The following is a 22,950-nucleotide window of genomic DNA, read 5'->3' on the forward strand; positions in this document are numbered from 1 at the left end:
CACACCTAATCATATCTCCTGTCTGGTTTATCCAGGAGGGCTGACATAACCTGCTGATGGAAATCACCCATTACAGTAGTCCTCGGTTTACATCAGGGGTCTTCAAACTCGGCCCTTTTATGGCTTGTGGACTTCAACTCCCAGAATTCCTCAGCCAACGTGCCTGGCTGAGGAATTCTGGGAGTTGAAGTCCGTGAGTCATAAAAGGGCCGAGTTTGAAGACCCCTGGTTTACACTGACAACCATTTGTTTAGTGAAGTTTTGAAAAAGTGATTTATGACCACTTTTCACACTGACCACCACTGAAGCACTCCTACACTCATGAGATCAAAATTTGGGTGTTTGGCAACTGGCATGTATTTATGACGGTTGCCAGTGTCCCAAGGTCATGTGATCACCGTTTGTGACCTTCCCAGCCGGCTTCCACAGAAAGATTCATTGCAGGGAGCCTGATTCGCTTAATGGCTGTGTGTTTCACTTAGCAACTGCAATGATTCACCTGGTCACTGTGGCAAAAAAGGTGGTAAAATGAGCCAACACTCACTTAACTTCCTCTCCTAGCAACAGAAATTTTGATGAGGGGGAGAAACAGACCCGCAACTGTTTAAAGAAGCAGTAACTCCTCTTTTCCAAAGGCCTGGAGACTAAAACATACGAAGAAGGGCTGCAGGATGTGGGTTTGTCTAGGCCAGGGGTAGGCAACCTCGGCTCTTTTATGACTCATGGACTTCAACTCCCAGAATTCCTGGGCCAGCATGCCTCAGCTTGGAAACTCTCCCTTTCCCCTCAGCATGGCTGGCTCAGGAATTCTGGGAGTTGAAGTCCACCAGTCATAAAAGAGCCGAGGTTGCCTACCCCTGGTCTAGGCTGAAGAAAAGAAGAAACAGGGGTGACTTGATAACATTATTCCAGTATTTGAGTGGCTGCCACAAAGAGGAGGGGGTCAACCTATTCTCCAAAGCGCCTGAGTGCAGGACAAGAAACAATGGTTGGAAACTGATCAAGGAGAGAAGCAACCTGGAACTAAGGAGAAACTTCCTGACAGTGAGGACAATTAACCAGTGGAACAACCTGCCTCCAGAAATTTTTAAGAAGAGGCTGGACAGTCACTTGTATGAGATGGTAAAAGGTTCTCCTGTTCGAGCAGGGGGCTGGACTAGAAGACCTCCAAGGTCCCTTCCAGCTCTATTCTATTCTATTCTATTCTATTCTATTCTATTCTATTCTATCTATTCTATTCTATTCTATTCTATTCTATTCTATTCTATTCTATTCTATTCTATTCTATTCTATTCTATTCTATTCTATTCTATTCTATTCTATTCCATTCCATTCCATTCCATTCCATTCCATTCCATTCCATTACATTACATTACATTACAATATAGTGTGTGTGTGTGTGTGTGTGTGTGTGTGTGTGTGTGTGTGTATAAAACTGGTTCACATAAATCTGAGATGGGTACATGACACTCCAGTTCACCTAAAGCCAGATTAAGAAAATTCCTTTCCCATGTTTGCAAATCTCGCTGGGCTTAAGAAATTAAGCAAAGCCTAATAACCAGGTTTTCCCAAAGCACCACCCATCCAGAAACCCCCAACTCCATTTTATCCCAGAATGAGATGTTTGGGCATTGACCCTCATAACTGACACCAAATTTTTTGTTGCTAAGTGAGACAGTTGTTAAGTGAGTTTTGCATCAGACAGTTGTTAAATGAAGCATTTGCAGCTGATAAGTTAGTGACATGGTTGTTAAGTGAATCTGGCTTCCCCATTGACTTTGCTTGTCAGAAGGTCGCAAAAGGGGATCATATAATCTCAGGATACCGCGACCGTCATGAATATGAGTCAGTTGCCAAGCGTCTGAATTTTAATGTGACCACAGGGATGCTGCAATAGTCCTAAGTGTAAAAATGGACATGTCCCTTTTTTCAGTACCATTGTTACTTTGAATTGTCACTAAACAAATGGTTTGTAGTTTGCCATGTTATACAGAATGAACCAGGAAGTGACAAGGCTTGGAGGTCTAAAGACTGAACTGTGGTGAATGACCCCTTCCTCAAAATCATAGGATAATTATTTCCACCCTCCCAAAAATTTATTAAGGTTGTCTTTCTGAACTAAAACCTCCAAGTTGCTTGCTTAAGGGGCCTCCCCATCTATTCGTCTACAACAATAGGAGGTAAATTATATTCTCATTTTCTTCAGCCCACTTCAAATTAGGTGAGAGGGGGAAAGGGGTTTAGCCACGCATATGACCCCAGAATAAAAGAACAGGGGAAACTGCATGCAAACTCACGGTGCAAGATCGAAGGCGTTCTTATGAATTCCCAGTGATATTAAAAAGGCACTTATTATATTATGTTCTTCTTTTGTTTTGCACTGACTACTTTGAGAGTAGAGGGGGGGGGAAATACAATTGCTGTAAATGTTCAGATGAAAAAGAGCAAGCAGGGATTTCTCCACCCCAAAAGATAAAAAGAAAATAGGAATTTGTGCAAAGGGATGCTTGTTTTTCTGTTGCTAAAATCTCGCTCAGCATCCCCTCCCCTCCGTGTCTGCTGCTGTTGTTCTGAGCATCTATCTAGACTACACGTAGTCCTCAACATATGACCACAACTGAGCCCCAAATTTCTGTTGCTAAGCAAAGCAGTTGTCAGGTGAATTTTGCCCCATTTTACGACCTTTTCTGCTACAATTGCTACATGAATCACTGGGGTTGTTACGAACCCAATTGTTAAATGAATCTGACTTTGCTTGTTAGAAGATGACTTAACAGGAACATATGACTCCGGGACAGTGCAACTGTCATAAATATGAGTCACGTCTGAATTTTGACCACGTGACCATGGGGAAGCTGCAACGGTCGTAAGTGTGAAAAACGGTCCCTTTGTTCAGTGCTGTTGTAACTTTGAGCAGTCACTAAATGAAGTCGGCAGTTGTATTAAGCAAATGGCTGCTGTTGTTAAGTGAATTATGCAGTCATTAAGCAAATCAGGCTTCCCCCATTGACTTCGTTTGTTAGAAGGCTGCCAAAGGGGATCACGTGATCCCCCAGGACATGGCAACGGTTATGAATACATTTCCATTCCCAAGATTGCCCGAAGTTTGATCATGTGACCACAGTAATTATGAGGGCTGGTCATAAATCACTTTTTCCAACACCATTGTGACTTTCAACGATCCCTAAAGAAATGGTTGTGAGTAAAGGACGACCTATTATGTACAAGATTATCACAGATGGCTGATATTTTTAAAAATTCGTTTCTCAAGGCGCAGGGGTAGGCAGCCTTGGCTCTTTTATGACTCGTGGACTTCAACTCCCAGAATTCCTGAGCCAGCATGGCGGAAACTTTGGCCCCTTCATGACTCGTGGACTTCAACTCCCAGAATTCCTGAGCCAGCCATGCTGCGGGGAAAGGGAGAGGTTTCCAAGCTGAGCCACGCTGGCTCAGGAATTCTGGGAGTTGAAGTCCATGAGTCATAAAAGAGCCGAGGTTACCTACCTCTGGCTTAGGCCTAGGCCGCTTTATGACTCGTGGACTTCAACTCCCAGAATTCCTGAGCCAGCCATGCTGAGGGGAAAGGGAGAGGTTGCCAAGCTGAGCCATGCTGGCTCAGGAATTCTGGGAGTTGAAGTCCACGAGTCATAAAAGAGCCAAGGTTGCCTGCCCCAGGTCCAGGCAAAGGAGAAATTTCCCTATTATTTCAAGATTTCATCCTTGAAGGAGACCATAAATAAGGAACAGTTAACTCGCCTGGAATTCATTCTTCCATTTGCTTTTCCTTGGGATTTTACGGAAATACAGGGAGTCCTCACTTAGTGACCATTTGAACTTACAACAGTACTGAAAAAAGTGACTTTTCAAACACATGACCGTTGCAGCATCCCCATGTCCACGGGATCAAAATTCAGACACTTGGCAACTGATTCACATTTATGATGGGTTGTGGTGTCCCGGGATCATGTGATCCCCTTTCCTGACCTGACGAGCAAAGTCAATGGAGAAACCGGATCCACTTAACAACCAGGTTACTAACTTATCGACAGCTGTGATTCACTTAACAACTGTGGCAAGAAAGGTCATAAAGTGGGGCAAAATTCACTTAGCAACTTAGCAACAGAAATTTTGGGCTCAATTGTGGTTCTAAGTCAAGGACAACTTATATCAAAATTCAGAAAGCCTACATATCTTTCGAAAGAAGATCAGCCAAAGAAAACCCTCAGGGGTTTTGGTTTAGAGGCTTCAGATGCCACTCTGTCTGGATGCAACCTGTCCAGTTTAGTAATTAATCGCCTTCCCCAGCGTAGTCTATATGAACCCGGGACCAGGGGGTATGTGTTTCCTCCCACCTATGAACTGGGGCTTGAGGCATTTCAGGCCTAGACCTCTGACAGGTATAGCAATCATGGACTTGATCCTCTACAGCCTTATCCAGGCCAGGCCACCACAGGTAGCTTCTAGCCAACACTTTCATCCGTACAATGCCTGAATGGCCTTCATGTAAGGAATGTAAGACTCTGTCCCTCAAGGTTGTGGGAATAATAACTCTGTTGCCCCAAAAACCCTTTAAATTTCACCAATAGAGTGGCTTCACCCTTAACTTTAACCCGAGCATTCTGAAAATCTGTTAAAATAATGTCTGACGGTCTTAATGTAGCCCACTGGTTGCTGCGTCTGCAAACAAGGTTGAATGTGTCCTGTGAAATAATTGAGACTGCCGAGCCGGAGTCCAATTCCATTTTGTATGGAATTCCTTGTAACTCTACTGAGAGCTTAAGTTTAGGCTTAAGGGGACAACGAGCCCCGGTGCAACAAACGCTTCTCCGGCTCCTGAAGAACCCGACAGTGGCTGGACCCAGGGCCCCAGTACCTTTCCTAGTCGGTTTTTCCGACTGATGCTTGGGTGGCCTGTCTCTCTGGCAAGCTCTGCATACCAACGCGATGTGCCCGGTCCTACCTCAAGCTCTGCACGTGGCCAAACGGAATCTGCAGTTTGCGCGGGAGTGGTTGCCTCTGCACCCTTTACATCTTGGTAAGAGAACTGCCTTGTAATTGTTCTCTCTTTGTTGATTTCCATGGTTTTGTGCGCTTGACTGTCTCTGGAGCTTGTTGATTTTGGGTTCCTCTTCTGACGATTCTCTGCCGCAAATGGTGACCTTGTGGTGTATGAAAACTTCTGTCTTTGGGGGTTTGGTGGGCTGTACAGTTTTTACTGCACCTCTGGCTGCTTTGTCAACCATGATCTTGTCTTGAGCTTCAGCGAATGTGAAGTTTGGTCTGGCAAATAATCTCTGCTGCAAGGTTCTGTCTCTTAGTCCGCAGACGAGTCGGTCTCTCAAGCGCTCCTCTAAATTCGAAAATTTGCAGAGACGTGCGGCCTGCCTTAGGCCTGCGATAAACTTGGATGTCGTCTCACCGGGAAGCTGCACTCATTGGTCGAATTTAAACTGCCAGGCCATCTCCGACATTTTTGGCTGGAAATGCCCGGTCAGCTTTTTCTTCAGGTCAGCAAAAGATACTACTTCAATGGGCGTTGGTGTGAAGAGGTTCTCGGCTAAATTGAAAGTCGCTGGCCCACATACACACAGCAACGTTGCAGCTTTTAGACCTTCCTCTGCTATCTGGTTAGCTCGTAGGTAATTTTCTACCTGTGAGAGGTAAGACGGCCAATCTTCTGGATGTTTGATGTCAAATTCTCTGAGTTTGCCAACTTTTGGCATTTTTCCTCAATTCCCGCTCTGCCATTGGATACTGCTTCTAGTCTCAGGGAACGCTTCCTCTGAGCACACAGCCGCTAGTGTAGTTTACTAGCCGGCTGGGGGGGGGGGAAGATGCCTCTTCCCTCCAGCGAGTAATGCCGTCCCCTCGTGAATTCAGCCCTCAGGCAGAGAAGCAGGATCCCATCTTCGTCGCCACTATTAAGTCGTGGGCTCTGATGAGCAGGAACAAGAACACGCAGAGGAGTACAGACAAACACATACTTTATTTAAGCAGAAACTGTACTAAGAGATTAGAGTCACCCTGACTCAATATATAGCCAGGCCCTATGGTATTAACCAATTGGATTGAAGCTATACATGCCGCCCAAAGTTGACCAATAGCAGGACTGGAGATGTCCTGTCTGAGTCGCTGGAGAACCGTTAGTTCTCCAGCAAAGCACGTGGTGATATTCCAAAAGCCCAGTACATAACAGTAAGGACAATTAATCAGTGGAACAGCTTGCCTCCAGAAGTTGTGGGTGCTCCACCATTGGAGACTTTTAAGAAGAGATTTGACAGCCACATGTCTCACACAGTGTAGGGCCCCCTGCTTAAACAGGGGGTTGGAGTAGAACAGGGGTGTCAAACTGCCAGCCCACGGGCCAGGTGCGTCATAGCAAAAACGTGTCCACCCCATTGCCAGCAATGGGGAAAAAAAGTCACAATACATCGCAATACGTCATGTGACATTGCAAGTTTGACACCCCTGGACTAGAAGATCTCCAAGGGGCCCTTTCAGCTCTATTTTAATTGATGTTAAGCGAGAAAATCTCAGCGCCTACTGATCAGTGTAATAAAATTCATGGGTTTGGTTTGCTCTCCGCCCTTGCTGACAGATGGTAATAAAGGCACAAATCCCTGCAGATTACAGACTAATTAGCTAATAACATCAACAATGCCCTCCCCCTAGGTTTTACACTTTTCATATAAGTGATCACTCTCAGTTTAATCCTGATAGGTGTAAATCAGGATTTGGGGTTTCCCAACACTCTCTCTCTCTCTCTCTCTCTCCCAACTTTCTCTTTTTTACCTGGCCAAGGGGCAGAAACACATTCTTAATTCCATGCAGCTTCCTTTGATTGTCTTACATTTTCACCTGTTTTTCAGAAATATAAAGAAGGCTCTGGTCACACCTGTGACAGACAACTTTCCCTGCTAATGGGGATATAGGTAGCGCTTGAATTAGGACAGTAATTGAGGCCTGCGATTATGGTTGTAAGTTGATAAGTTGTAAAGTGGATCATTATTTGTCCAGACGCGATTTTACACACTTTTTTTTTTGCAGAGGTTAATTACATGAAGCATTATTCACTATGGGCTTCCAGCAAAAACATAAATCACAGTTACATGATACAAATGGTCAAGCATTCAAATGTGGCCCCATGCAGCCATGGATGATACATCAGAACTTCAGAAATGGCATGTAAGTCGTTCTTTAAGGGGACACATAACTGGTTGGATGGATGGATGGATCTGTAGCTGCTGACAAACGTACTCAATGAGTAGTTCCCCAATGGCGCTATATTCTTCCATCCATCAAAGAGAGAAGCAATCTGGAATTAAGGAGAAACTTCCTGACAGTGAGGACAATTAACCAGTGGAACAGCTTGCCTCGAGAAATTGTGGGTGCTCCATCCCTGGAGGTTTTTAAGAAGAGACTGGACAGCCATTTGTCTGAAATGGTATAGGGTTTCCTGCCTGAGCAGGGAGTTGGACTAGATGACCTCCAAGGTCCCTTCCAACTTTATTCTATTCATTCTAACGGTTGTAAGTCAAGGATTACTTTTTTAGAGTATCTCTCAGTTTTGACACATTTTGGTCAATACGGGTGATCCTCGACTTATGATCATAATTGAGTCCAAAATTTCTGTTGCTCAGCAAGACAGAAGCAAGTGGTCTTAAGAGACCACCTCTACAAATATGGCTTTTTCTGTTCTTCTGAACCTGGCAGCCATTGTTACTGGATGGATCTTTTCGTGTTAGCATTGTGCCACCTAGTGGCCCTCTTAGGAAATGCTCTCTATCTCTTTCCATTCACCAACTTTTCCCCAACATAATTATCGGCTTACAACAGTTCGCTTAGTGACCGTTCAAAATCACAACGGCACTCAAAAAGTGACTGATTGGTTTTCACACTAATGACTCTCACAGCATCTTTGTGGTCACGTGATCAAAATTCGGACATTTGGCAACTGACTCGTATTTATGATGGTTGCAGTGTCCCGGGGTCATGTGATCCCCTTTTACGACCTTCTGACAAGCAAAGCCAATGGGGGAAGCCTGATTCACTTAACAACCGTGTGACTAACTTAGCAACTGCAGTGATTCACTTAACAACTAGGGCAAGAAAGATCGTAAAATGGGGCAAAACTCACATAACATTTTCTTTCCAAAGATCTGCAGGCTTTTGGAATTTTGAAACAGGCAGTCATCGACTTACGACCACAATTGACCCCCTCAAAAAAATTATGTTGCTAAGCGATACAGTTGCTAAGTGATTTTTGCCCCATTTTACAACCTTTATTGCCACAGTTAATAAATGAATCACTAGAGTTGTTAAATTTATTTATTGATTGATTGATTTATTTTATTAAACTTATATACTGCCCTTCTCCCGTAGGACTCAGGGCGGTTCACAAGATTTTTTAAAACAATACAACAAATTACAAAAATTAAAAACAATTAAAATAATTACACTAACCTTGAAATATAACCCAATTACAATTAAAAATACAATTAAAACCCCAGTTAATACTCTCAGTCTAGGCCAGAAAGCTCAAAGAGCCAGGTCTTCAGGTCCCGGCGGAATGAGCGAAGGTCAGGGGCAGTCCCAAGCTCTACGGGCAGCTGGTTCCAAAGGGCCGGCGCACCCACAGAGAAGGCCCTCCCCCTGGGTATTGTCCGCTGGCAATCTTTTACCGGCGGTACCCTGAGGAGACCCTCCCTGTGGGAGACCCTCCCTGATCAAGTTAGTAACATGGTTGCTAACAACTGTCTCACGTAGCAACAGAAACTTTGGGCTCAGCTATGGCTGTAAACCGAGGACCACCTATATGCTCATCTCATGCTACACCACTTTTAAGACAAACGTGGTTGGTTAAACACATTTATTGGCCAGATTCACACTTCACACTAATCCCCCAGACCTCACTTTGTATGTGATTCTAGAACAAAAACAAACCAATCTATTGTGATGGTGCACACGATAGGCCAGTGCTCTTTCTTTCGACCCACCAGCCATTTTGTGAAAAAAACTATCCTTTTTCTTGAAATGCGACTCATTCATATCACTAGCCCAATTCTCACAACCGTGACATCATCACCTCATGCAATGAAAGTGTGACACATTGGAAGGGAAAGGGCACCTACAGGAGATCATAGGGGCAGCAATGTCTTGCGCACGATAAGGTCATAGTGCTAATGTTAGGATGACATGGTGGTGTGCCTGGTATCCTTGTGGCTTTGATCAGAGATCTCTGAGGTTGGGAAATTCATTGAAAAAAATTAGTATATTCATAGGACTTTGGGGAGGGATGTCAAAAAATGTCAAGATGGTGGCCAGACTCAGACTCAGCTGCCGTCTTTTGACCACTCCCAGACTTCCTTGTACAGGTAACTTGGACCCATTCATTTAGTGACCGTTCAAAGTTACGGTGACACTTTAAAAAAGTGACTTAGGACCATTTTTCACACTTACAACCATTGCAGCATCCCAGCGGTCATGTGATCAAAATTCAGACACTCGACAACTGACTGACGGTTGCAGTGTCCCAGGAACAAGCCATTCCCTTTTGTGACCTTCTGACAAGCGAAGTCACTGGGGAAGCCGGATTCACTTAACAACCATGTTACTAATTTAACAGCTGCAATGATTCACTTAAGAACTGTGGCAAGAAAGGTCGTAAAATGGGACAAAAGTCATGTAAGAACTGTCTCACTTAGCAACGGAAATTTTGAGCTCAATTGTGGTCCTAAGCCAAGGCATCAGGATTTATTGGCCAAAATCATTAATGTAAGATTGGGAATGCTTAAAAATGTAACTTTTTCATCAGTTCCTCTTTTAACAGTTAGCTAACCTTTAGAAAATAATGATGGCTTTATTACCAATGATTTCTTTTCCCTTAAGAGACAATAACCTGTGTATGTACATTTCATAAAAATTAGTAGATGCCTCTTTCTTTTTTTGGCACAACTTAGCAAAAGAGCATTTTGCTTCATTAAAATATCACTTTGGAACAGAGCAACACTTTTTTTAAAAAATAAAATAAAATAATGAAGCTTATTTAATCTGTGAAACAATGCCAGGAGCATTTAAAAATGATGGGCCCTTTCCTCCCCTTGAAAGAATATCTACAATTATATTTAGCCCTCTGATCAACCTTTAAAAAACAGACAGAAACCTGATTCTAATAGATAATTGCTCTGATTTTCCATTTGGTATTCTTGCAAGTGAGGACTTTTTTTATAGGCAAAAACTGAAGCCAATCAAATCAAATAAAGTGGAAATCACAAAAAGCTGTTATCTGTAATTTATTCAGTTTGATTGTTTTTAATTGAACAATTGAATATCTTTTGATATTTGAGCAGCCCTCCCCCATTTTTTTTTAACACTTCTACCATTCATGGTAGTTTCAAACTCAGATGGATATAAACATCTGTCATCTTTGTTCTCCAAAAATTATCAAATTGAGGCAAAAAGCATTTCCTTCCAGTTAGGAAACATTGCACCTTAAATGCTGAACAATAGCATGAATCCAAATTATCAAGAGGAACACAGATCAAATTCTAAAGTTGCCCTTAGGTGCATCAACTATTTCCAAAGCACATTCTTGCAGGTGACATGATAGCAGTATTCCATTATTTGACGGGTGAACAAAAAAAAAAGAGGGACTCAGCCTATTCTCCAAAGCGCCAAAGGCAGGACAAGAAGCAACAGATGGAAACTATTCAAGGAGAGAAGCAACCTGGAACTAAGGAGAAACTTCCTGACAGTGAGAACAATTAACCAGTGGAACAACCTGCCTCCAGAAGCTGTGAATGCTTCAACACTGGAGGCTTTTAAGAAGAGACTGGACGGCCATTTGTCCAAAATGGTGTAGGGTTTCTTCCCTGAGCAGGGGGTTGGACTAGATGACCTCCAAGGTCCCTTCCAACTCTGTTATTCTGTTACCTGTTTGAGAAACAGAAGGTTTCAGAAAACCATTAATCCAGAGAGAGGTGAAGTAAGACTGCCACATGTTTGCATTTTAACAGTCTTACTAAGATTAATCTATTTTGCTTCCTGTCAATTTGCTAAGAATAAAACCAGCTGCTTTGAGGAGGGACATTGGGTTCATTAAGTGCAAAAGGCAATTTAATTCCACCCACTCTCTTTATATTATTTTAAGGTTTCCTGCCATCTAATTCTGCATTTTTTATTCCGTGCCAGATTTCAACCTTGTTATTGCTATTTATTGTGGAAAGCATCCAGACTGAACAATTTCTATTAAGTGACAGTAAAATCCACCAGCAATTTATTAATCTATAACTAGAAGTAAATTAATTTTAATGAGACCAAACTATGACAGAGGTAGTCTAAACTGTGCTTCTGAATTCTCTAAACAACCAGCTTAGAAAGATTGTGTGCAGCGAGATATTAACTAAATAAATATAAAAGGCTGCCCTTTGTTCTCATAACATACATGGTCCTGATCAGAGATGTGTAGAATGTAATGTATTAAACTTAACATGGGCCCCATATTATTTTGAGCAGGCAAAACAGGGAGGGATGGGGAAGTGAGAGTAAACTTTAATGGACAAAGCAGCAAAAGTGTAGGTAGTTTTCAACACACAGCCACAAATGAGCCCAGAATTTTCCATTGCTAAGCGAGACAGTTGTTAAGTAAATTTTGCCCCATTTTACACTCTTCCTTGCCACAGTTGTTAAGTGAATCCCTGCAGTTGTTAAGTGAGTAACATGGTTGCTAAGTGAATCTGGCTTGGCTTGTCAGAAGGTCTCAAAAGGGGATCACGTGACCCCGGGACACTGCAACTGTTATAAGTCAGTTGTCAAGTGTCTGATCACATGACCGTGGGGACGCTGCAAAGGGTCATAAGTGTGAAAAATGGGCATAAGTCACCTTTTTCAGTGCTGTTGTACCTTTGAATGGTCACTAAATGAACTATTGTAAGTCATTCCCGTAGTTGTAGTTGTTCCCTCAGGGGTAGGCAACCTTGGCTCTTTTGTGACTCGTGGACTTCAACTCCCAGAATTCCTGAGCCAGCCATGCTGAGGAGAAATGGAGAGGTTTCCATGCTGAGCCATGCTGGCTCAGGAATTCTGGGAGTTGAAGTCCACGAGTCATAATAGAGCCAAGGTTGCCTACCCCTGCGTCTCTAGGTCATTCCCATCTACCATTTAAGTTCTCTGTTAACATTTACTCATTGAGCGACCATTCAAAATTATGGCAACACTTTGTGATAGTGCTGAACAAGTGGTACTCGTAACAAGTTCGAAGTTCCAGCCATCACGATGGCCCGCAGTCACGTGATCATGATTTGGGTGCTTGGCAACCTGCTCACACTTACAATAGTTGCAGAAACCCGGCTACAGCAGCCACTAACCCCACCCCATCCCGGCCTGCTTGCAAGACATCCAGGACTTTTGAGCTTTCAACTTCCCCAGTGACTTTGCCTGTTGGAAGTCGGCAGGAAGCTGTGACAAGGTTGTCACTTAACGACCCGCAGTCCTCACTTAATGGGGGGTCCCAGCATTGCCGTCGCTAAGAGATGTGACACTGCACTTTATATTGTTTTAGTGAGAGAAATTCCTGATTTTTGTCGTTAACCAAGAACTGCCTCTGCGGACTGTTCGTTTAAAAAAGAAAAAAAATAATAAATTTATGGCTTTAATTAAATTTATGGATTTGGAGTGGAAAGATAAGATGGGAATAGAAAAAAGAAGGAAGCTATAATTCTCTTTCCTTTCCTTTCTCTTCCTTTCCTCTCCTTTTTTCTTCCTATTCTATTTTCTCCTTTCCTTCCTTCCCTTCCTTCCTTTCCTGGTTTTCCTCCCATATTTTTTTCTTTTCTCCTTTCCCCCCCTTCCCCTTCCCACCCCTCCCCTTTTCTTTAACTTCTTTCCTTTTTTTCTTTTTTTTCTATCTTTTTTTTCTTATTTTGTCTTTAATTTTCTTTCTTTTATTGTATTCGAGAACTCAAATAAATATTTTCTTCCTTCTCTGAGGCAATCCCCTTTAAAAATAGGCTAGTGACTGTGATGAGGGTGAGATTGTGTCTTATCCCTCCATCTCCCTTGCCTGCTCATATCACAATCTCTGGCTACTTTGTGGGCTGTTTGTTTGTTTGTGTTATCCGCTCCAATTTAAGGGAGCTGATATTCTGTTTGTTGTCCCTTTGCCACTCCACATTCCAACCATCTCTTTCATGTCTTAAAATTTGTTCCCTGTTTTTCCACAGCCGGTCTCCATGGAGGCTGAAAGCTCCAACTCTCTTCACAGGAGATGAAAAGCAAAAACAGTCCTTAATGCAGTTTCAGAACTGTGCGGCAAACGAGGAGAAAGGACTCTCCAACAAGCATAGTTTTACATTTGCCAAAGAAAGCATAAAAATTGTATAAGATGGAGTCTTCTCTCTACCAAAAAAAAGGGCCCCAAAAAACTAGTCCTGGATTTTGTAACTTCAGTTAACCAAGATGATTAAAGAGCAACTAGGATGATTAAAGGCCTGGAGACTAAAGCATATGAAGAACGGTTGCAACATTTGGGTTTGGCCAGTCTAGAGAAAAGAAGGATCAGGGGTGACATGATAGCAGCATTTCAATATTTGAGGGGCTGCCACAAAGAAGAGTGCGGGGGGGGGCTCAACTTATTTTCTAAAGCAACTGAAGGCAGGACAAGAAAAAAATGGATGCAAATTAATCAAGGAGAGGTGCAATCTGGAATTAAATAAATAATAATAAATAATAATAAACCTTTATTGTCAAAGTACAACATGTGTACATTGAGATTAGCTGAGCCTCCCCCCGTGCTCTCTCCCCCCAACACACAGTGAACCAACTACACCACACACCGGCCTCCCAAGTCAAAGAGAAACTTCCTAACAGTGAGAATAATTTATTAGTGGAACATCTTCCTTCAGAAGTTGTGGATGCTCCAACCTTGGGGGTTTTTAAGAAGAGATTGGACTGGTCTCAAATTATATAGGGTTTGCTGCTTGAGTAGGGGGTTGGACTAGAAGACCTCCGGGGTCCCTTCAAACTCTATTCTGATTGAATCCCACATTATTTCCCACAAATATACTTGATGCTTAAAGCCTCACAGTTCAAGATCAATGTTTTCCATTGTATTAATCATGTCTTTCTACAGCAGGAAAGCATTATAATTAATCTCCCTCATTTACATGCAGTATTGTTTATGCATAGGTAGTGACAGATTTTATTTTCCTGGGCTCCAAGATCACTGCAGATGGGGACTGTAGCCAAGAAATTAAAAGACGCTTGCTCCTGGGGAGGAAAGCCATGGCAAATCTAGACAGCACACTAAAAAGCAGACACATCACCCTGTCAACAAAAGTGCGTATAGTCAAGGCTATGGTCTTCCCAGTTGCAATGTATGGCAGTGAAAGTTGGACCATAAGAAAGGCTGAGCGCCAAAGAATGGAGGCCTTTGAACTATGGTGCTGGAGAAGACTCCTGCGAGTTCCTTGGACTGCAAGGCGATCAAACCGGTCAGTCCTAGAGGAGATCAACCCTGACTGCTCTTTAGAAGGCCAGATCCTGAAGCTAAAACTCAAATACTTTGGCCACCTAATGAGAAGGAAGGACTCACTGGAGAAGAGCCTAATGCTGGGAAAGGTTGAGGGCAAGAGAAGAAGGGGACGACAGAGAATGAGGTGGCTGGATGGAGTCACTGAAGCAGTAGGCGTGATCTTAAATGGGCTCCAGAAGATGGTAGAGGACAGGAAGGCCTGGAGGAACATTGTCCATAGGGTCGCGATGGGTTGGACACGACTTCGCAACTAACAACAAATTGTTTATGCTTCTGTTGAGATATAAGATATTAGTGGATGCAAACACTGTCACAGCAAATTGAAAAGGCCTGTTTTAATTTTTCTAAAAGCACTGTGTGAGGAAGAACGGGATTGATTATTCTGAATATCACTGCAAAATTCTCATATTCTGTACTGTATTCAATTTACAACCACAGCAGAGCCCAAAATTTCTGTCGCTAAGCGAGGACAGTTCTTAAGTGAGTTTTACACCCTTTCTTGCCACCATTGTTAAGTGGATCACCACAGTTGTTAAGTTAGGCAAGCGGTTGTTAGGCAATGCTTCCCCCATTGACTTTGTCAGGTCGCAAAAGCTGAACACATAACCCCAGGACACTGCGACCGTCATAAATAGGAGTCAGTTGCCAAGCATCCAGATTTAGATCACAAGACTGTGCGGATGTTGCAACGGTCATGTGAAAAATAATCATAAATCACTTTTTTTCAGCGCCGTTGTAATTTTGAACAATCACTAAATGAATTGTTGTAGGACTACAAAATTCTATAAAATCTTCTGTTTTGTTTAATGCCATCGAGTCTCACTTTGGATTAGCTTTGGAAAGTTTGTTTACAGCTGGGGAGAAGCAGTAGGGGAGAAATAATGATCCAAGCTGGTCTGATCTCCTTTCAGTTATCTTCTGAACAACCCTGTGAGGTAGGCTGGGCTAAAAGGGACCAGTTCAAAATAGCCCAGGCAGGATCCATGGCTGAAGTGCGTTCACACCTCAGACTTCCCAGCAGCACAGCAATTGAATAACCAGGTTATTGAGTGTTGCAGGTGCTGGAGAGACCATGCTGAAGTGTGGCTGTAGCTTAGTGTTTCCTGAGGACTAGTCCCCTGAATTGAATGCTACAAATATTACAAGCTTTCATCCTCTTACTTGTCTTAACAAAATAACAGTCAGATTGAATTCCCCTAGTTGTATTTTCCATCCCACCAAGCATAAAATAACGACGTGCGGATGACCTTTCTCTTCTGTCAGAATAGAGCTGGGAGTGACTTTGGAAGTCTTCTAGTCCAGAGGTCTCCAACCGTTTGGGCACCAGGGACCACTTCCGTGGAGAAAGTTTTTTCCACGGACCGGAGAGTGCGTGGTTTTGTGTGCTGCCTGCATCCCACGGACGGGGCTTTGTTTGTTTGTGCGGACCGGTTGCTGGCATGCCCCAGCCCGGTACTGGTCCACGGACCAGGGATTGGGGACCCCTGATTTAGTCCAAGCCCCTGCTCAAGGAAGAAACCCTATACCATTTCACACAAATGGTTGTCCAATCTTTTCTTAAAAACTTCCAGTGATGGAGCACCCAGAACTTCTGTCAGGAAGTTTCTCCTTAGTTCTAGGTTGCTTCTCTCCTTGATTAGTTTCCATCTGCTGCTTCTTGTCCTGCCTTCGGGTGCTTTGGAGAATAGCTTGACTGCCTCTTCTTTGGGGCAGCCCCTGAGATACTGGAACATTGCTATCATGTCCCCCTCGTCCTTCTCTTCATTAAATTAGACATAAACCAATTCCTGCAACGCTTCTTCGCATATTTTAGCCTCCAGTCCCCTTGATCATCTTTGTTGCTCTTCTCTGCCTTCTTTCCAGAATCTCAACATCTTTTTTTTTTTAATATCGTGGTAACCAAAACTGGATGCAGTAATTCCTGGACTAATTTACCGGACTGTCTTTAGCGTATCCTCAATTTCAGCCATCCGGAGACGGACTGAAGGTTCCCCCAACACGGAGCCTCTCTTTCTTTGGGAATTTGGGGGCTGGGGAAGGGTCGTGCGGGCAAGAACTACAATTCCCAGGAAGCCTTGCGTCCCCGAGCCCGTGCCAATGTCCTGGCATGCCACCGTGTTTCTGGAGAAGGCGATTTCCGGGGGGTGGGGGAGCGAGATTCCGAAGGGAGACACCCCTTTCCTCGCCCAGGGACGCCCTTTGTACGGATCCTCACGACTGGATCACCCGTCCCTGGTCCTGCCCGGGGCAAAAGTTGCTTTTCCTTTGTTTAATTCAGCCACCACCACCACCCCTCCACCCTTGCCCCGTGTCCCAGCGCCTTTCCCACGGGGCCGTCTCCCCTCCTGCTGGACATCGCCTGCTTTTGCAAACGAGAGCTCAGCCCGGAAGGATTGCACGGAGCTCGGTAAGGCCGTTTCCACGTCCTCCTCCTACCCACCCGCGTCCGAGTTTGCATTCGTCTCGCCCCTTCAATGAAGCCGTTCCGCCCGCACCCCCCTCCCTTTTCTCCCCCCCCCTTGATTTCCATTTGGACGGGACTCTATGGCGCGTTCACACGACACGCCCGACGAAGTAACACGGGATTCCGCCGGTTGTGGGAACGCAGGCATGCGGTGGGCCATTAAAACTAGGAGCTGGGCTTGCTTGAGCAAGGCCTCCTGAGCGGAGGCAGCCGATGTGGCACCTTAGCTCTGGTTTTGCAGATCGTGTGAATCTGTCCAAACCTCTGGGGTTGAGGCTGTTGGGAGATATTGGATCTGAGGCAATGCATCTCTGCTGAAACAGCAGATCTCAAACACTGCTGGTGCCCCCTTGGGGTGATGGGATCTGACGGTGGTCCTTCTTAGGTTGAAGCTGGCTCAGATAACAGTTTTGCCCATGTCTTCAAGGGAAGCCCATGGCAGTAGTCAAGGCTGCACTGAAACCATTGGACCAATCATGGCTGCATTCACTGGGCAAAAACAGCTGTGAGTTGGTTTAACACCTCATGTTTTTTTTTCTTGTTTTAATCTGTATTAAGAGTGTTTTCATAGAATAAAAGGGGAGGGAGGAAGGACAGAAGAAGGAAGGAAGGAAGGAAGGAAGGAAGGAAGGAAGGAAGGGGGAAAGAGAAGGAGGAGGAGGAGAGAGAGGAGGAGGGAAGGAAATCAAACAGATAAATATTAAGAAACATATGAATAACTACCAATCTTCTTTTTTAGAGGTCGTTAGAATTGTATTAGGGACGCGGTGGCTCAGTGGGTTAGGACGCTGAGCTTGTCGATCAGAAGGTCAGCAGTTTGGCGGGTCGAATCCCGAGTGCCGCGTAACAGAGTGAGCGCCTGTTACGCGTCCCAGCTTCTGCCAACCTAGCAGTTCGAAAGCACGTAAAAAATGCAAGCAGAAAAATAGGGACCACTCCGGTGGGAAGGTAACAGCGTTCCGTGTGCCTTTGGCGTCTAGTCATGCCGGCCACATGACCACGGAGACGTCCTCGGACAAGCGCTGGCTCTTCGGCTTTGAAACGGAGATGAGCACCAGCCCCTAGAGTTGGAAATGACTAGCATGCATGTGCGGGGGAACCTTTACCTTTTACCTTTTAGAATTGTATTGTTCCTCCTTCCTCGTGAATTTTATACATCCCTTCTTTCCTTCATTTAATCCATGTTTTTCTTAAATCTTCAAATCTAGAAATCATTGCATCATTTCTTTTCTTTCAGCAAAAAAAAACTCCATATAAGGTTTTCCAGCCTTTCAGACCAGCTTTATTGGAGGGTTTGTTTGTTTGTTTTTTGGGGGGAGGGGTTGTTTTTTATTGCATTAATTACAGCCCCTAACCCTAGGAAAGTATTTTAATTAATCTGCCCCCTTAATTCAGTGCAATATTGTTAACGTCTGGTGAGATGTAAGATATTAACAGGCACAAAAACCGCTAATAGGAAGCAGACGGACCTATTTTAATACGTTTTCAAAAAGTAGGGAAAGAATATAACTTTACTGGATTCACCAAGGGAATCCCCTCTCCCCAGTCTATTTCTTCACACACACACCACCTCAATGGGTCACACACACCCCATTCCCCATTCTCTAGGCCAGGTCCACCAGTCTTCACCCACACTTATATCAGGTTTTTTTTTAAGGCAAGGGTCTTCAAACGTGGCAGCTTTAAGACTTGTGGACTTCAACTCCCAGAATTCCTCGGCCAGCCAGGGCTGACTGAGGAATTCTGGGAATTGAAGTCCACAAGTCTTAAAAGTTTCCAACTTTGAAGAACCCTGGTTCATGGGAACATGGGGGCATCTACCAGGAAGTCAAAAAAATCAAGATGGCAGCCCAAATTATTCAGTTACATTCAGGTAGTCCTTAACTTACAACAGATCATGTAGAGACCATTCAAATTTGCAACGGCACTGAGAAAAGTGACTTACGACCATTTCTCACACTTATGACCGTTGCAGCATTCCCCATGGTCACATGATCCAAATTCAGATGTTTGGCAGCTGAGTCATATTTGACGGTTGTGGTTTCCTGGGGTCATGTGACTCCCCTTTTGCGACCTTTTGACTAACAAAGTCAATGGGGAAGACAGATTTGCTTTACAGCCATTTCACTTAACAGCTGTGTTACTAACTTAACAGCTGCAATGTTTCACTTAACAACTGTGGCAAGGGAGTTCGTAAAATGGGACAAAACTCACTTAACAAATGTTTCACTTAGCAACAGAAATTTGGGGCTCAATTGTTGTAAGTTTTTGACCTAACTCCCACTGGACCTTTGCCAGATGTTTCTTCCCCCTTCTACCTGGAAAACAATCAGATATCTTCCAGCTATACTGAGATTATATCCCTAAATAAATTACAATTGGGTAGTTCTCATCCCATTTGTAATTTTAGGTTTTGTTCCCATTTGTAATTTTAGGCCTGAAATACAAAACAGAACGCAGGGAGGGAATTAAAGTAAGATGGAACAAATAAAAAAGGCTGCAGATAAACACTTATGACATGTTTCTTTCTTTCTTTCCAATCAAACAGATAATGGCTAAGAACATCATCCAAAGAAGTCCATGAGTACATTGTCTACAATAGTGCATCTCCTATCATAGTGGAAGAATGAAGGTGTTAATGAAAAATCCGAGCTGAAAGCAAAAGAAAAGATTTAATTGAACAAAGTTGAGCAAACTTTTGTTTCATTTCTCAAGGAAAAGAAAGAAAAATTAAGAAATTATGTCAGTGACACACGTAACAAGAGTTTTGGCATTGGGAGATCATCTGCAGATCTATCAAAATAATTTCCAGGGGAAAAAATTGATCCGGCCTATGACAGGATCTCTGATTTAAAAAAAAATTGTCTATCTTGAGCCATTAAGTCTTCCTTTATTCTGAATTTGAGGTAAGTTTCAAAAATCATAAAAGGTCTTCAAACACGATGAAAAGGATATTGAGGCAATGTTAATCAGACTTGCTCAGGGGGAAAAAAGTCTGGATTTGACCTCATCATTTCACTTTTCTTCCCAGGAAGTTTGTTCACGTACATGGCCCTTGCGAGGAAAGAGTACCACCAGGTGATGGAACCAACAGGTTAATTTGGTTCCAATCAACACAGAGCAAATCGGAGTTTTCCTTGGCGATGCCCAAAACTCAGGTGCAAATGGCATCGCAGGAGAGAGATGTTTGGGAAACTGCAGGCAATCCAAAGATGGTTAAAAATTCCTGGGCAATTCAGAATAAAAAGGAAAGAGAGATGAGTCCGGAATGGAATCTTCCTATGGAAGAGGGTCTGGCTTTACATTTGGAGTCTCTTGGAAACAAATCCCTGGACGCAGCCGAGCAAAAAAACTCACCAAAGAGATATTCCAATTTTCCTCTGGAATTTCAACCGGAGGACGAAGAAGAGAATATTGCAATACATGCCAGTTGCCTAGCGGGCGCATCCCAAATCAGCATCAAAGAGGAAGACTTAGAACACCCCGAATATGAATGGGCGCTGTGCCAAAACTCTGTCCCGTTTCTGGCGCAAAGGATCAAAAAGGAAGCCAACGCAAACCCCCCGCTGAATTCAGAGTTTGGGGAAGACGTGGACGCGCCCTCGATTTTCCTCAAAAGGTGCACTACTTCCATGCTTGTAAAACAGGATGGGGGCTTTGCCAAATCCCAGGAAAATATCCCCCTAATGCTGGAAGAGCCGAAAGCAGAGAAAACGTTCCCCTGTCCTGTTTGCGGCAAAGAATTCAATCAAAAGTCTAATCTTACTCGGCACCATAAAATCCACACGACCGAAGGGTCGTACAAGTGTACCAAGTGCGGGGAAAGCTTTCGTATGAATCGGCAACTGCTTCGACACCAGCGGATGCATCTGAGCGACCCGTTCAAATGCACCGAGTGCGGGAAGAACTTCAGCCGGAGGTCCAATCTGATCAGGCACCAAAGGATCCACACGCGGGAAGCGCCGTACCAGTGTCCCGAGTGCGAGAAAACCTTTAACCAGAAAACCAATCTTTTCAGACACCGGATGATCCATATCCAGATGGGACCTTGCAACTGTACCAAGTGTGGGAAACTTTTCACGCAGAGAAAGAATCTGGTGAAGCATCAGAAGCTGCATCTGAGCGAAGGGGACCAGAAATGCTTCATTTGCGGGAAGCAATTTCGGCTGAAAAAATACCTCCGGCGACATCAAAAAATCCACAGTCGGGAGATGCCAAATATTCATAAAACTCAGATGGAGTGAGCAGGTTTGGCAAAAAGAACTGGAATTACAGACCGGTAGTCCCAAAGACGCTTTTCCACGAGGCAACTGGACTTTCTTGGGGTTTTTTTTGAAGACGTTTCACTCCTCACCCAAGAAGCTTCTTCAGCTCTGACTGGATGGTGGGGAATGGAAGGATTTATACAGCCAGAGCTGAAGAAGCTTCTTGGATGAGGAGTGAAACGTCTTCAAAAAAAACCAAGAAAGTCCACTTGCCTCCTGAAAAAAGCACCTTTGGGACAACCGTGACTCGGAGGAGTGAGAATCTCCATAGACATAAAGGCTGGTGGAAAAATCGAAATGGCAGTTCAGGTTGTTTTCACTTAGCGACTGCCTCTTTTAGTGACCTTTGCAGTTACGACAGGGGATGAAATAGTAACTTTGCAACCAGTGCTTCCACTTACGACCTTTGCAGGTTTGTAAAGCAAAGGAAACCTGAAGGAAGATCAAAGCCACACTCATGATTTTATTTAGCAATTGCTTCATTTAACGACTGAGTTGCCAATTATGGTTGCTAAATGAGGACTACTTGTAGACATACCTGGAGATGCGGACACCCAAGTGAAAAATGGAGGTTTCATATGCTTAATCACATTTGGAAAAAAAAAAAACAGTCCTCCTCCTTGCAGCCATCTGGGACGTAAAGCAATGCGTTTCACTGTGTGTGTGTGTGTGCGCGCTAATTCACAGGACTAATTTTGTGTGTATTCCCAGGAACGCTGACGGTAGCACTAGGATGGAATAGAACCTTTGTCGTTGTGAATTTATGCCCTGGGCACCCTACAGTGGGCACCGACTTTCTGCTTGCCAAGATACTTCCCCCCCAAAAAAATGGAATTAGAAAAAGTTCCTAACTAATTTGATTTCTGTTGGTTACGCATCTTGAAGCTTTCATTCTGCCGAGCCATTTACCTCCTCCTCCTCCACCACCACAGCTAACAAAAATTGTGCAAAAAATAAGCGAGGTTATATAAATGTTTTGGACTTGTGTAAGACGTGCAAGATGATTTCACGATTGCTTTGGGTGGAAAGACACACACATGTATAATTTTCCTTTAGCATCTCAGCCCAATAACTGTGATTTAAGAAGTAGGCGGTTCCCATTTCCTGTCATTTCTAGCCAACGTGTCAGGTCTTATGGGGGCGGGGTGGGGTGGGGGGTAAATAGGTAGGATGATCTCATCCTACTTTATTCAAAAGCTGCATTAACAGAAGTCTCAAAGTGAAAATCTGCTCTCTTTCTGGTCCCTTCTGAGCCTTTCGCGGGCGCATTGTGCAGCTGTGTGCCATCTCTTACCTGGCCCTTTTCTTGGCAATGCTTCTTTGCCCAGTCTCCTACGGACAAACCATGCCACTTGGCTTAAAGACGAGGGGATTTTAAAACATCTGGTCCTCAAATGTAGTTTTGCAAGGGCTTGAATAAAACTTCCATTTCAATCCTGCTTCCTGAATTATGCAACAAGATTCCTTTTCTGCAATTGCAGGTGATCCTCGACTTGCAATAGTTTTATTTAGCGACCGTTCGAAGTCGCAAGGATACTGGAAAAAGTGACGGCCGTTTTTCACGGCAGCATCCCCTAGCTCATGTGAACAAAATCCAGGCGCTTGGCAACTAACTCGTATTTTATGACGGCCGCAGCATCCCGGGGTCACGTGAACCCCTTTTGCGACCGTCTGACAAGCAAAGTCAACGG

General features: G+C 43.9%; 1 protein-coding gene across 2 annotated transcripts; it reads left to right on the plus strand.

Annotated features, from left to right (window-relative positions):
• Window positions 1–16,720: 16,720 nt before the first annotated feature.
• LOC308678434 (uncharacterized protein) lies at window positions 16,721–22,698 on the plus strand. Of its 2 annotated transcripts, XM_081345632.1 has the most exons (3): window positions 16,721–16,937; window positions 19,543–19,900; window positions 20,026–22,698. In XM_081345632.1, exon 3 carries the CDS (start codon window positions 20,138–20,140, stop codon window positions 21,236–21,238), a length of 1,101 nt encoding a protein of 366 aa, XP_081201758.1. In that variant the 5' UTR covers window positions 16,721–16,937; window positions 19,543–19,900; window positions 20,026–20,137; the 3' UTR covers window positions 21,239–22,698. The 2 variants fall into 2 exon arrangements, with proteins under 2 accessions (XP_081201758.1, XP_081201757.1); XM_081345631.1 differs by having other exon boundaries at window positions 19,543–22,698.
• Window positions 22,699–22,950: the final 252 nt, after the last annotated feature.

This window comes from Vipera berus (genome assembly GCF_964194415.1).
Source record: "Vipera berus genome assembly, chromosome: Z".
In the NCBI taxonomy this organism is placed as follows: domain Eukaryota; kingdom Metazoa; phylum Chordata; class Lepidosauria; order Squamata; family Viperidae; genus Vipera; species Vipera berus.